This window comes from Aspergillus japonicus (genome assembly GCF_003184785.1).
Source record: "Aspergillus japonicus CBS 114.51 unplaced genomic scaffold BO86scaffold_30, whole genome shotgun sequence".
NCBI classification, from domain to species: domain Eukaryota; kingdom Fungi; phylum Ascomycota; class Eurotiomycetes; order Eurotiales; family Aspergillaceae; genus Aspergillus; species Aspergillus japonicus.
Window position 1 is genome coordinate 217,570 of NW_020291667.1, and position 13,522 is coordinate 231,091.

A 13,522-nucleotide genomic window follows, 5' to 3' on the forward strand; every position below is an offset into this window, starting at 1 on the left:
GGGGAGGGGAGGGGTGGTAGACGCACCTCTGCGGTTTTGGGGACGGCTTCGCAGAAGAGTTCGACCTTTAGGTCGCCATGGGTGGTGTGAAGCTTGGGTTTATTAGTTCGTTGCGCTGGAATGAGGAGTGTGGAGGGTGAGGGTCGCGTACTGTGACAGACATGGTGTGATTATTGATTATTGTCCGAGAGGAGGAGAGTAAATGGGAGTATCGTTATGCGTAGAAAAGACAGCTGCAGGTTCACTGTGCAATGTGAAGGAAGCTCTATCGGGGGTGGTTATCGGTCACATGACGGCCCTGATGGTTGATCCAACGCATCCAGTTTTGTTTGTTCCACGCTCATACACTGCACTTCGTGCAAGTTGATGATTATTGAGAGTTAGCTGTGAGCTGCTAATGGTACATCACATACTCGTCACAATAATATCTCAGCCATCGGAAAATCCTGCCTTGCCCTTTGCTAGACGCCCTTCGACATCCGCTTTCTCTCCATCTCTTGCGACAGACATCATGAACAACAGACCGGTGGAGCAGGCGCTCGCAACCCTCCTGCCCACTCATGCTCAAGACCTGCCCCCGGATCTCCTCAGCCTGGCCGTCTCCCTCGTCGCCCAGTCGCGCAGCCTGTCCTCGAGCCTGAAGCCCGAAGAAGAAATCGCGCGGCCCTATGCCTGCGCGGAGATCGCTTGTCGGAGGTAGCCACTACACCGTTTCATATCCCAGAGACATGCTCAGACTGACCATGCTACCTCCAGACTCACGCGCACGCTCAAGCTCCCTCCCCTCCTCGGCCACCCTCCGTGTCCACCCCGACCCTACAAGAAACTCTACGCCTTCCTCGACCGCTCCCTGTCTGGCAGCTCTTCCGCCCCTGGCACGCCCTCACGCAGCCGCACCACCCCTTCGTCCACCCCGACGAAAGCGAACCGCCTCACCCAGACCCCGTCCAAGGACCCCCGGACGACAGCTACCGCCGCAGCCCTGCAAAACACACCCACGAAATCCAGCCCCCTCAAACGCTCCCTCCCGCACGACACCACCAAAACCCCAACCCGCACCAGCACCAGCACCAGCACCAGCACCAGCACCAGCACCCCCCGCCTCAAACCCACGCACACCAACCCCAGCACCCCCAACCGCCCCCGCCTCAATGCCCCCAATCCCACATCCACGACCACCAAAATCCCCGACGCCCCGAACTGGGTAATGACCTCGATCCGCACGGTGTGCAAAACCCTCTCCACCCCGGCCCCGCGTATGAGCACGTGGTCGCGGCCCCCGATCTCACGCACCCTGCCCCCGCACATCTTCGCTGGCGTCTCCTCGATCCTCTTCTTCGTGACCAAGACCGCCTCAACGACTCACGTGAAACACGACGAGGACCTCGACGACGAGATGCTCGAGTTCCTGGAGCCCGTGCTCAGCGCCCGGACTACCGCATCCGACGAGGGGCCGGAGGAGGAGTTCAAAGAGCTCGTGGACGCGCTGGTCGTCGCGGTCTATTTCCTTGTTCTGGCGAGGCGGCGCCAGCCGGCTGATGATGACGCCCCAGAAACAGAAGGAGGAGGGGGGCCGGATGCGAAGGTCATGGATAAGAAGACGTTCACGGAGATGCGGCAGACGGCGTTGGTCAGTTTGGGGCTGCCGGCCACGGAGAGGCGGCATCGCGAGGATGTGGATCAGTGGATTGCCCTCGTCATGGAGCAGGGGTGGGCCCAGGGGACGGAGTGGTTCGAGAATATCCCTAGGGCTGGGGAGGTGGATGGCGATGCGGAGTTTTTGGACGACGACGAGGAGGAGAATGGGGCTTATGGGAATGGGGGCGAGGAGGATGGTGGTGGTGGTGGTGCTCCGCGGCACAAGAAGCAGCGCTTCCAGTTGGGGCGCGAGACGAGGCGCGGGTTGCTGCCGGGGTTGGGGACGATGATGCAGGATCGCGTGGATTGGTTGAGCGAGGATCGCAGGGAGGATTATTTGGTCTGGAAGGCGGGGATTCTGGCGAGATGTGACCAGATCGAGAGGGCTGCTTTGGCTGCGTAGGGGGTTATCTTCTTTGGAGTACACGGGGTTAGAGGGTGTGTATGTGTATGATTAGCTACGCGAGAAATATGATACCCCTTGGTAATGAAGATGATGTTGGAAGATGTTGTACTGAGTGACCTATAGCGCCAGTCAACCCATAGTTACCAAGCTCGGACCGCAAGCCATGGTATCAGTGTAGTGTAATGTATTCTGTATAACGTCTATATGCCTCATCCAAGAAGCGACAAAACTCCAGCAAGAACCGGACAACAACGATGAGAAAAAGGTGGGTATAGTGTATCTATCAACAGATGTGGAGTCACGCAACAGAAAGCAAAACAGCCCGGGCTTCAAGTATCAGTACCAGATACTCCGGGTGCGGTGGTGCGGGATAGATTCTTGCCCGTCCTTCTCCAACTCCTTCATCGTGTCGTAGAGGAAGAAATCGATCAGGATGGCGTTGATGCCCCGCGCCGACTTGCTTTGGACGGCGTCGTCGTTCGGGGCCGTTTCGGTGAAATAGCTTTGTGGTGGTTGTGTCTCTTCATGCTCATCAGGTTTCGTGCTTTGCTTAGTGCTTTGCTTGGAGCTGTTGGCGGATGAGGGTGGCTTCGGCTCGGATTGTTGAATGGGCTTGGTCTTCACTTCCGGGTGGCGGCGCTCGATCTCCCGCTTGATCAGCTCCACACACCAGATGCTGGTGCCGCGGAGTTCGGTCTCCCAGTTCGACCCGCTGGGGATGAGCTTCAGGTCGCGGATGTGGGATTCCAGGGGTGGTGAGTACATCAGACAGCCGAGCTGGTGGAGCATTTGAGGGATCCGGTAGTCTGAGGTTGTATTAGTTAAACCAGACGGAGGATGGGCACTGTAAGTTATGAGGGATGGATTTTACCTGCGAACATGGTGATAGTGTCGATATCGTGGAACTCGCCGAAGCCCTCGCCGTTGAAACAAGCCCACAAGTCCGCAACCAGAATCTGGGCCCGTTTGTAGATCCGTACTCTCCGGCCGTTGAACGTGGTCTCATCCCGGAAGCAGGCGAAGCTTTCTGTCACGAGGTTCACAAGGGCCGCGGCCGAATAATTGGCGCTATAGATGCAGTTCAAGAAGCTGCCTTCGTATTCCTGGAGTAGAGATAAAGCAGGTTAGTCTTGCTGCACGGAGGTGCCGCTCGGAGATGAGGTTGTGTACTTACCCTGCATAGCACTCGGCCAGCCTCGCGCAAGCACTGCAGTCTCTCCTCAAGCAGCGGAATCTCTTCCTCAGTGGCAGACCGGAACACATGCTTGATGACCTCCTCGGTGCATTCCTCCTCGTTTGCCCAGAACTCAGGGGTAGTGATTGGGATATCTGCAACACCATCAGCATATGGAGAACAATGAGGTTGACCGCCGCATGAACCTACCCTCATCCAGAGCCCGTTGTAGCGCCGCCACCAAGCTCCAATATCCCGTCCACTTCTTGCCCCGGTACTCGATCGCAAAGCGCTTGTCGCTCGGAAGTTCCGACCAGAAGCTGAAATTGAGAAGGTCCATGGTGAAGATGAAGTCGACGGTGCGCTCGTCCTTGGCTTTGGGGTGTAGTTCATGCTCAGCCCAGGTCTGCGTGGAGTATTCCTTCTTCTGCATCATTTGCCAGATGGTCTCGGCGGCCTCTTTCGTCTTGGCCGCATTTAAGGCCACGTCGATGGCATTGTCGAAGATGTACTGCGCATTCTGCAGGACCTTGGTCTCGGCCGTGCGTGGATCGGGCGAGCCTCCCAGGCCGAGGGTCTTGCGGAGAAGAGCAACCAACTCGGGATCGGCTTCGTCGTCGGACATGGCGACTGAGTTGCTGGATCGGGTGTTGTGGTGAAGATATCGAGATGGGGTAACGACGGAATGTCTGGAGGGAGATCTGGAAGGGATTCTGTATGTGACAGTGAGGTCTCGGAGGGCACCGAAGTTTTGAGAAAGAACAGTCGAGAAGAACGAATGTCGCGGAGCAAAAGATTGGTTGACAACTGAAGGAAGAGGATGACTCCGCGGAAGACAGGCACCGACAATAGACGGTCTGTGGTTGACCCAAAGGATGTGAGGATCTGGAACTGAGCCGGTCCAAAGAGAGTCACGAAGCACAGAGGTCAGACCCAGAGAGTTCAAAGAACCAAAGGATCTTCTCATAAAATTTCAATGCCTGCCGAGCCAAACTCCAACGGTGAACAGGCTGCCCCTGTTGTGGAGATTATTTTTTTTTTCTTGTGATATCCCCATCCCTATCGCTTATCGGGAATTCGGGGGGCGATAAGATCCGATTATATAAGCATCTGTAGGAGTCATCTTTTGTGCCTCGGTTATCTGCGCTGACATGGTTTGTTAGTCCGAGGATAAAGATAGCCTGCTAAGACGCAACCAAAGCTACAGTCTGGGCTGGTAGTGACGTGAGTAAGCCATGCCTAGAGCTGGGCACTTCGGAACTGCGTTCAGGCCATCTCTCTGGGACTTGATCTGAAGAAGCTCAACCCTGAGGATATCCGTCTCTTTCTGCAAATCAACTCTAGCCAGCTTATACCGAAACATAGTTTCACAGAGGCATAGACAAGCATTAGTCGTATGACCCGGGCATGGAGCAGCGCATCTTTCGATCTACCATACCGTAGAGCTGACTGGTCTTGTGTCAACCGAGCTCAGAGCACGAACCACACTTGCGTATACACTTGATCCAATCGGAACCAGTCAAACCGGGAACACAGGGGACTACTCTCAGTGGCCGAAAGAACTTCTGGGGCCGAGACATGTCTTCACAGGGTGCGTGTTCTAGGTCTTCGTAGCGCTGCCACCGAAACCATCATGAAAGCAGTAGCCAATAGGGTAGATTCAGGATGTGATGTTCCGGTTTGCAATGCTGCATCCAACGTGTGCAGATGTGAATGACAGAAGAGTGTAGCCTGTACGGAGTACTGTACTTCTGAACATCATAGATACTCCGGTTATCCGACCTCATGCAGGATGGGCCTAGATTCGGAAATAGAATGTGAGGTCTCACAATGCAGCCGGGGCCATGCATTGGCTTGACTTTCTGTTTACCCACAGGCTTGATGCTATCAAACGAGCAATCCCTGGAGGAGTCAATCAAGAAACAAAAGTACCAAGCAAGCCTCGTGTCGGTGCGACAAACAGGGAAATGCGATCGGGTCACGGACCGCCGGCTTTGGTTGCTCGGCCTGCACGGTTCATTGCAATCCATAGATGGCAAAGCACGAGACGGGTTGCTTGAATAAGTGTTTTCATCTCTCTCTCTTAGTCTTCTCATTTTCAAGGCTGTCCAAGCGATGGGTGATGAAAGAAGGAGGCTCGAAGTGGAGTGAAGAGTGAAGAGTGGAGGGATGGAAAGGAATTGAGGGACGGGGAGAGTTGCCGTCATTACCTCACTTTCACTTGCACTTCCACTTTCACTTTACACACTCTCTCTCACCTTCCATCTTCACCTGCTTCCGGCTCGACTCTTTTCCTTCACATCATCCCCCTCCGTTCTTTTTCTTTTCAACCCCTCACCTCTGCCTCAACGCCCTCCCTTTGGTCGTTCTCTCACTCCACTGCATCTTTACCGGGCGATGCTTCCCAACCTTCCATACTGAGAGTAACCACCAATTGTCTCGGGCTTCCTCCGTTCGCCGCAACCGCATCCGCAGCCATGGCGCGCGACACTTACCACAAGCGCTCGCTGGGCACCCTCGCCAGACGAATTAAAGAGGTACTAAATATCGCATCTCGCTGACTTGTGATTCCTTGTTTTGAATTGGCTCCTATCTGTCCATCACAATTGCTAATACAACCCGGAATGGCATAGTCGCGTGTACTCCTCGTCGGCGCTGGTGGCATCGGCTGCGAGCTGCTCAAGAACCTCCTCCTCTCCGGCTTTGGTGAAATCCACATCATCGATCTCGACACGATTGATCTAAGCAACCTGAACCGTCAGTTCCTTTTCCGCTTCGAACACATCAAGAAATCCAAAGCACTGGTGCGTCACTCCACGCCTTGAATGCCAACTCCCCGCGCGGCCCGGCCGTCGCCAATTCCGCCTTGATCTCCCTTGTCACACATGCCTAACCAACACTGCTGCCGCATATAGGTCGCCAAGGAGGTCGCACACAAGTTTCAACCGAACGCGAAGCTTGAAGCCTACCATGCGAATATCAAAGATAGCCAATTCAATGTGGACTGGTTTGCCACTTTCGACATCGTCTTCAACGCGCTGGATAACCTCGAGGCTCGTCGTCATGTGAATCGCATGTGTCTGGCAGCAAATGTACCTTTGATCGAGAGTGGGACAACCGGATTCAACGGCCAAGTGCAGGTTATTAAGAAGGTGGGGTTATTTATGGTTACCTGCGGTTTGCGCATGATACTGATGGCCGGTAGGGACTGACTGAGTGCTACGACTGCACTTCGAAAGAGGTCCCGAAGTCGTTTCCTGTGTGTACCATCCGCAGCACCCCCAGTCAGCCGATTCACTGCATCGTCTGGGCGAAGAGCTATCTGTTCCCGTAAGTTCCCGCTCTCCTCATCGGAAGACATGGTCTCCAGCCAGGGACTGACATTCTCAAGTGAGCTGTTCGGTACCAGTGATGAAGACTCCAGCGAATTTGATCATTCAGAGGATGCCGAGAATTGTGAGTGCTGCCCGGACCATACTTTGGGCTCTTCTGACTGGTGACAGCTGCGGAAATCGAAAACCTTCGCAAGGAAGCACAGGCTCTCAAGGAGATCCGCCAATCGATGGGATCGGATGAGTTCGCCAAGAAAGTCTTTGACAAGGTTTTCAATGAGGATATCGAGCGGCTGCGTGGGATGGAAGATATGTGGAAAACGCGCAGCCCTCCGGAAGCTCTGAATTTCGAGAAATTGACCGAGGAGTCGGCCGACGTTGCGATTACGATATCATGCAATGATCAGAAAGTCTGGTCTACAGCTGAAGATTTTGTGGTCTTCAAGGACAGTTTGGACCGTTTGAGCAAACGCCTAAAGACATTGCAAGACACCACGAATAGCGACGTCAAGCCAATCCTTGTGTTTGATAAAGACGACGTTGATACATTGGACTTCGTGACAGCGGCGGCTAATCTTCGGGCGACGATCTTCAAGATCGACCCCAAGTCGAAATTCGACACCAAGCAGATGGCCGGAAATATTATCCCCGCAATCGCCACGACCAACGCCATGACCGCTGGATTGTGTGTGCTGGAAGCCTTCAAGGTGATGAAAGGAGATTACAATCAAACAAAGATGGTCTTCCTCGAGCGTTCGGGCGCACGCGCAATCAACTCTGATTCGCTTCAACCTCCCAATCCGAATTGTCCGGTCTGCTCCGCCGCGCATGCGCGGCTCAAGATCGATCCCGAGCGTGCGACTGTCAACGATCTAGTCGAACAGATTCTCCGGTTGCAGTTGGGATACGGCGAGGAGTTTTCCCTGACCACGGAATCGGGCATCATCTACGACCCCGATCTGGAGGACAACCTGCCGAAGAAGTTGTTGGACTTAGGTGTAAAGAACGAGAGCTTCATCACCGTCATCGACGACGAAGACGAGCCGCGCGTCAACCTCCAGCTCTTCGTGCTAGCAGCCGAGCCTCCCGATCAGAACGGGGCCGCGGCCGAGAGACCAATTTCTATCGATGCCGTCCCCGAGATTCCGCGCAAACCCAAGACACCGACCCCCGCGGCCCCTGCGCAGGTCAACGGCACGTCGTCGGATCCAGCAGCCGCCAAGCTCAAGCGCAGCGCGGATGAAGCCGGACTGAGCAACGGAGACGACCGCGCCAAACGGGTTGCCGGCGTGTCTGAAGCGAACGGGGACGGGGCCAATCCCATCGTTCTGGACGAAGCAACAGGCGGTGCCATTCTGATTGATGATGATTGATGATACCAGATCCGACGAAGGAATTGCACATGCTGCTACTTGTTTGCCATCTCCCATCGCACGGTTACATGTTTCCACTTAATCTAGACTATTGGCGCTCAACGGGCAGATCGTGTTCCCCTTTGCTGCATGTACAAGTATTTCCACCTTGATTACTAAATGACTTGAATCATGGGGGTGCCGATCCGTTTGTTTTGTAGACAGGGAGCTCTCCATGGAGCTAATTCAAGAGTAATAGGTGCAAACCACCGAGAAGTAGCCCAGTATCTTACAACCCCATATCATACACCGCGTCCTCCACCCCCGACAGGACTCAAACAGCACTCAACCCCCCATCCAAGTTCAAGACACAGTTATTGGCATACTCATTCTGCGCCAGAAACACCGCCGCATCAGCGACCTCATGCGGCAGCCCAAACCGTCCCAGCGGGATACTCTGCTTGAGCCGGGCGGTTTCTCCCTCGCTGAAGTCTGCAAAAAGCGAACAATTAGCCTGTTTGTTTCCCAGCCCTCGTCCAAACCCCCTCCCCCATCCCCCTCTTCTTTCTCATATTCCCCCAATCCCACCCCAACCCGGATTGACGCGCAAAAAAAAAAAAAAAAAAAAAAAAGAAAAAGCAAGAAATGAACTCACCCTCAATCATGGGCGTCTCCACATACCCCGGCACAATCGCATTCGACCGCACCCTTACGTCGCGCATCGCCGCCCCGGCCTCCACCGCCACGGACCGCGTCAACCCCAGGATCCCGGCCTTGGACGCCGCGTACGTCACCGCCCCGGTGCCACCTTTATGCGCCAGCAGCGAGGCGATGTTGATGATGCATTTCGAGGGTGGTGGTGGTGGCTGGTTTGCCCCGGGATTCTCACCATCCCCGACTCCCTTGGAGCCAGGGGCAGGGGCAGCAGGGGCCCGTTTGCTCCGCACATGATTCCGCATCGCGGCGCGCAGGAACGCGCGCGTCGTGAGGATCGCGCCTTGCAGGTTCGTGTCCAGGATGCGGGCGATGTCCTCCGGGGAGGATTTGGTTAGCACCGAGGAGATGGAGAGGCCGGCTGCGTTGATGAGGTGGGTGGGGTTTGTTGTTTGCTGCCCCCGTTCTCTGTTAGGTTGGTTTCTTGTGGGGAGGAGACTGACTTGGGGGCATGGGAGGACGGGGCTGGACTGGGCTGGACTGGGCTGGACTGGGCTGGGGTAAGCTTACCATGACTTGCTCCAACTCGCGGCTCCAGCTGCCTGCTTCGGCGACGTCGCCGACGAGGAGGCTGATGGTTTGGGAGAAGGGGAGGAGGGTGTGTTGCGCGGCGGCTGTTTCGGGGGATGATGAGGTTTGTGGTAGGGCTGAAGCCTCCGCGGCGGTACCGGAGGAGAGCGTCGTTGCTGCGCTGACGAGACGCGTGTGGGATCGTCCGACGAGAATCACCTGGTCGATGCCTTCTTGGAGGAAGCGGGCGGCGATGGCGTAGCCGATTCCGGAGGTGCCGCCTGTGATCATGCAGGAGCGGCCTTTGAGGCGGTTGGAGGGTGGGTACTGGGGGGGGGTGCTGGAGGTGGTGTAGGGTCGGGTCTTGGGGGTGGGATGGGTTGATGGTGCGATTGACTGGGAGAGGGGGCGGGATGCTGCGCTGAGGCGCAGTGTGTGATTTGGAGGCATGGTTCTTTTCTTGATTCAGTTCTATTGGTGTTGGTTCAGTTCCCCAATGCTGCAATGCTGCTGAAGCTTGATGGGTGAGGTAGAGTTGTGTACTATGGGATGATTAGCATGGGTCTAAGACTTTAGTCTTTGGACGAGTGTAGACTTGCCAAATAGACTTGAAATTGAATGAGATGTCAAGCTCCAGGTCAGATAGGAGTATAGATCAATACGATCAAGCGTACTGAAAGAAACGTCCAGTGACTAGAACTATGCGACAATCTCCGCGCAATTGAAAGAGACAAAGCCCCGAAGTGTGTCGAAGTACTCCCGCTCGGCAGCGCTCCGCGGCGCAGCCGATAAAGCCAAGGGCGGGGGACCCACTGACGCCAGTCCAGTCCGCGGAGACTTTCACCTGCGCTCACACTTGCGAGCCACCCGAACAAAGCCACTTCTACCGCGACGTCTGCAATGCAACCGATATCCACGAGTATATAACCCAGCCTCCTCACCTCAGACACCACCACCTCCAATCCTCATCCTCATCCTCACCCCACTTCCAAACAACCACACCCACACCCACAATGACCACCCCCGACCAACAAACCGAAGACCAAGACTACGTAACCCTCGTCTCCGGCGACGGCTTCGAGTTCGTCCTCGCGCGCTCCACGGCGTGCATCTCCAAGACGCTGTCCATGATGTTCGACCCGCTGAGTAGGTCCCACGCGCCCCCGCTGCCGCCCGCCATGCTCCAGGGACTGCCGGCCACTAACAAGGACCCCGCCCCGAATCTAGGCAAGTTCTCCGAGGCCCTGACCGGCCGCTGCGTGCTCGAGAACATCAGCGGCGAGGTGCTCGAGAAGGTCTGCGAGTACCTGTGCTACAATGAGAAGAATAAGAACCAGACCAACGTCCCGGACATGGAGATCCCGCCCGAGCTGTGTCTGGAGTTGTTGATGGCGGCGGATTATCTGGATGTTTGATTCCGATCCCTTAGGGTGTGAACTGCTGCTGCTGTGGGCTTTTGTGGTGGCGTTGAGAGGGTGGTAAGTTCCGCTTGAGCATTTAATTTGATTCCTGCCTGTTCGTTCTGACTATGAATAGGTTTCGATTTTACAAACTTTTTCTTTTCCCTTCTTTCCGATTGACGATTTACGTGAAGACGATCCAGACTTTTTGAATCTTGTTTGTACCTATGTTGGAGTCGGGGTTATGTTTTTGCTGGGTGGACGGATACAATAGAGTGGCGTTTTTGAGGGCAATATAGATATACCAAGGCACATCTCCACAGGCATATTCGGTGCCATTCTCATCTCACTCTGTCCTTCGCCCATTCCCAACCCTCCCCGTGAGCTACCGGCCAAGCCATCTGAGCATCTGCATCCGCTCTTCCCACACCTATAGACGGATGCCCTAAAGATGATGGCAGATTCAATCTCCTATCCCCTCTATTCAGCCCTCATCCGTTTCATTGTGGATCGCAGGGCTTTCTCCGGAGTATTCCTCCAAAAGAAAGGGGAGACATATGCCGGTAGCGAGTCGGCCGCGATAAGCGTCATTCGAATCACCTACGCCCGTGCCGCGCTCATCGCCCTTTCGGCTTCGGCTTCGGCTTCGGCCGGTATTGCGTCTTGTTCGCCAACGCCTTCTGCTTGTAGAGCTTCTCCTTCCCGAACGCCGCCTCCGAGATCCGTAGATAACTCACGACACCCTCATCCACCACAGCGAGGATCACGTTCCGGTATCCGTGGCGCAGCCGCATGTACAGCTGCCGGCTCATCTTCTCGCTCGTTGGGGGTTCCAGGGGTGTGCTCTCGAGCAGAGCCCCCAACTGGGACAGAGTCGGAACGGAGGTGTGTGCGCGCGCGTTGACCACAGCGATCCGGAAGTCCGGCGGCGGCGGCGCAGACTTCTTGAATGGGGTGGATGGTTTGTACACATGGAAGACGACTCGGTAGGGCGCTTGTGCGGGGGATCGGGCCGCTTGGGGAACAGCCATCGGGTCGTACCAGGGGATGATTGAGAGTTTGCTGTAGATATCATCTGTACGGGTATAGGTTAGCAACAGAGGAGAGAATGTCGTAGTCGCGGGCAAGCGACACTGACCGTAGCTGCGGTGGAATCCGACTCCCGCCACGGGCCCTAATGCCGTGTTGGTACTCGGCGGGCAGAGCCACTTCATGAACCTCGAATAGATCCCGGCTAATCCAGCACCTTGCTTCCTTCCATCCTCCAACCCCGAGTCCTCGATGCCTGTCGCATCCTCCCCATCATCGTTCCAGCCCGGAGCCCGCGTGATCGTGTAGCCCAACCGTCTCAGCCCGGTATACACCGAGAACCGCTCGCTGTTCAGCCCGCCTCTCGATGCAAAGGCCGCATAGGCAGCCTGCAAGCTCATCGGAATCTCTGAGTCCTCGATATTGTTCTCATCCTCCTCCTCATCCTCATCATACCCAACCTCCGAACGCGGCCAATGGATATTCAGACTCCCTCTCTCCAGCATAAACAACGCTTCCTCCGGAAGAAGCCAGATGCGGTTCCACCGGTCCGCCTGGCCGATGGTCTTGAAAAGATTGGACTTGGGGTTCGCGATGTATACGCAGGCGTCGGGATGGACGTTGCCTACCGCCGTCGTCGTGGTCGCCGCCGTCGTGCTCGGTACTTCCGCATCCGGCAGAGGAGACCCCTCCGCTATCGATTCGAGATTCGAGGTATGTTGGGTCGGAGGCGCTGGCCCATTCGGCGCGTAGACGCCGATGATCTGGTTTTTCGGGTGGTGGACGCGGGGGTAGGCGAGGGCGTTGTGCATCGCCTGGCGGGAGGCGGAGAGGATGTCGGCCTGGTACAGCGTCGGGTTCGGTTCGAAGTCCTTCTCACCGCGCTTGGGGATGCTCGCTTGAGTGCCATCTGTCAGACTGTATTTGTTAGTTAGTCTCTAGTAGAGCTGGGGACGTAGCCCCGGTGACAGCAGATAGGAAAGCTCACAAGGAGATATTGCTCAGCATGCGAAAGTCCTGCGTCTCGTCGGACAGGTCGACTTCGATATGCGCCGACGCATCCTGCGACGGCATGTGGATCGCCGCTTCATCGGTGTCGGCCATTATGGTTGCAGCGACCAATTACGCAAGTACATGCGCCAGGGCAGTTGTAGAGGGGGAGCTTAGAGCTTGCTGGGGCTTGCTGGGGGTGGAACTCAAAAGAAAGAGAAATGCAGGCGGGCGGGTCGACCGATTGATACGGGATGCGGGCCTTGTCGATAAGAAATTCTGCCCGCGGGACTCGAGTTGCGGTGGATATCAGGCATGCGTCTCCAAATTACCAGGTAGCAACTGGAACAAGTGACAAGAGTTCCCCAACGTGACTGGCCGCTTGGGAAGAATATCGGCACTTTTCAACAGCTGTCGCTGCGTATTATTTCCAACCTCAAGTCCAACCCTGCTGCCCGAAGCTCATCAGACTCGGACATCGCGGGGAGGCGCAGGAGAGAACAAAGGCAACCAGCCATGGAAGAGTCGGTAGACTACAATGAACTTATCGCCCAGGTGAGATTGCACGCTGATGCCTCTGGAATATTGGTGAAGTCTGACTTGAAGCTTAGATTTCTGTAAACCTCAACAATGCACTCAACACGTTCGGTGCCTCATCCCCCCAGTTCCAGAATGTCCTCAACATCCTCAGAGACTGCCTGCGGGAAATGGAGGAGAAAGCGCGGCAATCGACCTCGCTGGATCCTGAGATGTTGAACCTCGCGATGGGCTTCTTATCGCTGGGAGAGTGATTGACTGTGGCCGCGTGGCAGATTGTTCTGTTTATTTTACTTTCTCGGGGAAATTAGCGCCAGCGTCTTCATGATTTGACATGGTTCGAGTAACAGCGCCTCAAGAGTTGACTTGTATGAATGCAGTGCACTGCGATCGCATATGTTGTTTCTTAGGACATTAGCAGGCCACTTCGGATACATCTT

At 55.6% G+C, this 13,522-nt stretch overlaps 9 protein-coding genes across 9 annotated transcripts in view; 4 read left to right on the forward strand and 5 right to left on the reverse strand.

Annotated features, from left to right (window-relative positions):
• The window catches only part of cyp5 (putative peptidyl-prolyl cis-trans isomerase), a 1,171-nt gene extending 945 nt beyond the window's left edge, over positions 1 to 226 (reverse strand). The window contains exons 1-2 of the mRNA XM_025665989.1: positions 152 to 226; positions 27 to 92 (exon numbers count right to left, since the gene is read on the reverse strand). Coding sequence (XP_025526864.1) covers positions 27 to 92; positions 152 to 163 — 78 coding nt within the window. The 5' untranslated portion in view covers positions 164 to 226. The remainder of the gene's footprint in view (positions 1 to 26; positions 93 to 151) is intronic.
• Positions 227 to 511: 285 nt separating this feature from the next.
• On the forward strand, positions 512 to 2,041 carry BO86DRAFT_419669 (uncharacterized protein; the record flags this gene model as incomplete). The annotated part of the gene is made up of 2 exons (XM_025675137.1): positions 512 to 696; positions 757 to 2,041. 2 exons carry the CDS (start codon positions 512 to 514, stop codon positions 2,039 to 2,041), a joined length of 1,470 nt encoding a protein of 489 aa, XP_025526865.1.
• Positions 2,042 to 2,230: 189 nt separating this feature from the next.
• Positions 2,231 to 4,237, reverse strand: BO86DRAFT_389936 (queuosine 5'-phosphate N-glycosylase/hydrolase). Its single transcript, XM_025672261.1, has 4 exons — positions 3,429 to 4,237; positions 3,219 to 3,373; positions 2,916 to 3,147; positions 2,231 to 2,850 (listed from the first exon to the last, which is right to left on the reverse strand). Exons 1-4 carry the CDS (start codon positions 3,841 to 3,843, stop codon positions 2,381 to 2,383), a joined length of 1,272 nt encoding a protein of 423 aa, XP_025526866.1. The 5' UTR covers positions 3,844 to 4,237; the 3' UTR covers positions 2,231 to 2,380.
• Positions 4,238 to 4,715: 478 nt separating this feature from the next.
• On the reverse strand, positions 4,716 to 5,755 carry BO86DRAFT_118905 (uncharacterized protein). Its single transcript, XM_025665990.1, has one exon. It carries the CDS (start codon positions 5,423 to 5,425, stop codon positions 4,850 to 4,852), a length of 576 nt encoding a protein of 191 aa, XP_025526867.1. The 5' UTR covers positions 5,426 to 5,755; the 3' UTR covers positions 4,716 to 4,849.
• BO86DRAFT_118912 (E1 ubiquitin-activating protein ubaB) lies at positions 5,561 to 8,009 on the forward strand. Its single transcript, XM_025665991.1, has 6 exons — positions 5,561 to 5,755; positions 5,852 to 6,022; positions 6,134 to 6,370; positions 6,424 to 6,548; positions 6,610 to 6,674; positions 6,722 to 8,009. Exons 1-6 carry the CDS (start codon positions 5,696 to 5,698, stop codon positions 7,921 to 7,923), a joined length of 1,860 nt encoding a protein of 619 aa, XP_025526868.1. The 5' UTR covers positions 5,561 to 5,695; the 3' UTR covers positions 7,924 to 8,009.
• Positions 8,010 to 8,079: 70 nt separating this feature from the next.
• On the reverse strand, positions 8,080 to 9,670 carry BO86DRAFT_118927 (SDR family NAD(P)-dependent oxidoreductase). Its single transcript, XM_025665992.1, has 3 exons — positions 9,127 to 9,670; positions 8,558 to 9,011; positions 8,080 to 8,394 (listed from the first exon to the last, which is right to left on the reverse strand). Exons 1-3 carry the CDS (start codon positions 9,574 to 9,576, stop codon positions 8,237 to 8,239), a joined length of 1,062 nt encoding a protein of 353 aa, XP_025526869.1. The 5' UTR covers positions 9,577 to 9,670; the 3' UTR covers positions 8,080 to 8,236.
• Positions 9,671 to 9,963: 293 nt separating this feature from the next.
• On the forward strand, positions 9,964 to 10,836 carry BO86DRAFT_389939 (elongin C). Its single transcript, XM_025672262.1, has 3 exons — positions 9,964 to 10,272; positions 10,354 to 10,604; positions 10,663 to 10,836. The coding sequence occupies exons 1-2, from the start codon at positions 10,140 to 10,142 to the stop codon at positions 10,539 to 10,541; spliced, it is 321 nt and encodes a 106-aa protein (XP_025526870.1). The 5' UTR covers positions 9,964 to 10,139; the 3' UTR covers positions 10,542 to 10,604; positions 10,663 to 10,836.
• BO86DRAFT_389940 (tRNA-splicing endonuclease subunit SEN54 family protein) lies at positions 10,706 to 12,978 on the reverse strand. The gene is made up of 3 exons (XM_025672263.1): positions 12,544 to 12,978; positions 11,665 to 12,473; positions 10,706 to 11,601 (listed from the first exon to the last, which is right to left on the reverse strand). The coding sequence occupies exons 1-3, from the start codon at positions 12,657 to 12,659 to the stop codon at positions 11,144 to 11,146; spliced, it is 1,383 nt and encodes a 460-aa protein (XP_025526871.1). The 5' UTR covers positions 12,660 to 12,978; the 3' UTR covers positions 10,706 to 11,143.
• Positions 12,809 to 13,434, forward strand: BO86DRAFT_389941 (uncharacterized protein). Its single transcript, XM_025672264.1, has 2 exons — positions 12,809 to 13,100; positions 13,157 to 13,434. Exons 1-2 carry the CDS (start codon positions 13,062 to 13,064, stop codon positions 13,334 to 13,336), a joined length of 219 nt encoding a protein of 72 aa, XP_025526872.1. The 5' UTR covers positions 12,809 to 13,061; the 3' UTR covers positions 13,337 to 13,434.
• Positions 13,435 to 13,522: the final 88 nt, after the last annotated feature.

What these genes read in the sequence shown, in the direction of transcription:
- BO86DRAFT_389936 (XM_025672261.1), bottom strand. Translation starts at nt 3,843, where the DNA reads ATGTCCGACGACGAAGCCGATCCCGAGTTGGTTGCTCTTCTCCGCAAG. An exon ending in ACAACGGGCTCTGGATGAGG is followed by an intron (nt 3,374 to 3,428) that starts GTAGGTTCATGC and finishes ATGGTGTTGCAG; the next exon opens with ATATCCCAATCACTACCCCT. An exon ending in CTGGCCGAGTGCTATGCAGG is followed by an intron (nt 3,148 to 3,218) that starts GTAAGTACACAA and finishes TCTCTACTCCAG; the next exon opens with GAATACGAAGGCAGCTTCTT.
- BO86DRAFT_118905 (XM_025665990.1), bottom strand. Translation starts at nt 5,425, where the DNA reads ATGACGGCAACTCTCCCCGTCCCTCAATTCCTTTCCATCCCTCCACTC.
- BO86DRAFT_118912 (XM_025665991.1), top strand. Translation starts at nt 5,696, where the DNA reads ATGGCGCGCGACACTTACCACAAGCGCTCGCTGGGCACCCTCGCCAGA. An exon ending in TCGCCAGACGAATTAAAGAG is followed by an intron (nt 5,756 to 5,851) that starts GTACTAAATATC and finishes GGAATGGCATAG; the next exon opens with TCGCGTGTACTCCTCGTCGG. An exon ending in TCAAGAAATCCAAAGCACTG is followed by an intron (nt 6,023 to 6,133) that starts GTGCGTCACTCC and finishes TGCCGCATATAG; the next exon opens with GTCGCCAAGGAGGTCGCACA.
- BO86DRAFT_118927 (XM_025665992.1), bottom strand. Translation starts at nt 9,576, where the DNA reads ATGCCTCCAAATCACACACTGCGCCTCAGCGCAGCATCCCGCCCCCTC. An exon ending in GCGAGTTGGAGCAAGTCATG is followed by an intron (nt 9,012 to 9,126) that starts GTAAGCTTACCC and finishes GAACGGGGGCAG; the next exon opens with CAAACAACAAACCCCACCCA. An exon ending in GGAGACGCCCATGATTGAGG is followed by an intron (nt 8,395 to 8,557) that starts GTGAGTTCATTT and finishes CGCTTTTTGCAG; the next exon opens with ACTTCAGCGAGGGAGAAACC.
- BO86DRAFT_389939 (XM_025672262.1), top strand. Translation starts at nt 10,140, where the DNA reads ATGACCACCCCCGACCAACAAACCGAAGACCAAGACTACGTAACCCTC. An exon ending in CATGATGTTCGACCCGCTGA is followed by an intron (nt 10,273 to 10,353) that starts GTAGGTCCCACG and finishes CCCCGAATCTAG; the next exon opens with GCAAGTTCTCCGAGGCCCTG.
- BO86DRAFT_389940 (XM_025672263.1), bottom strand. Translation starts at nt 12,659, where the DNA reads ATGGCCGACACCGATGAAGCGGCGATCCACATGCCGTCGCAGGATGCG. An exon ending in ATGCTGAGCAATATCTCCTT is followed by an intron (nt 12,474 to 12,543) that starts GTGAGCTTTCCT and finishes TAACAAATACAG; the next exon opens with TCTGACAGATGGCACTCAAG. An exon ending in CGGATTCCACCGCAGCTACG is followed by an intron (nt 11,602 to 11,664) that starts GTCAGTGTCGCT and finishes ATACCCGTACAG; the next exon opens with ATGATATCTACAGCAAACTC.
- BO86DRAFT_389941 (XM_025672264.1), top strand. Translation starts at nt 13,062, where the DNA reads ATGGAAGAGTCGGTAGACTACAATGAACTTATCGCCCAG. An exon ending in ACAATGAACTTATCGCCCAG is followed by an intron (nt 13,101 to 13,156) that starts GTGAGATTGCAC and finishes CTTGAAGCTTAG; the next exon opens with ATTTCTGTAAACCTCAACAA.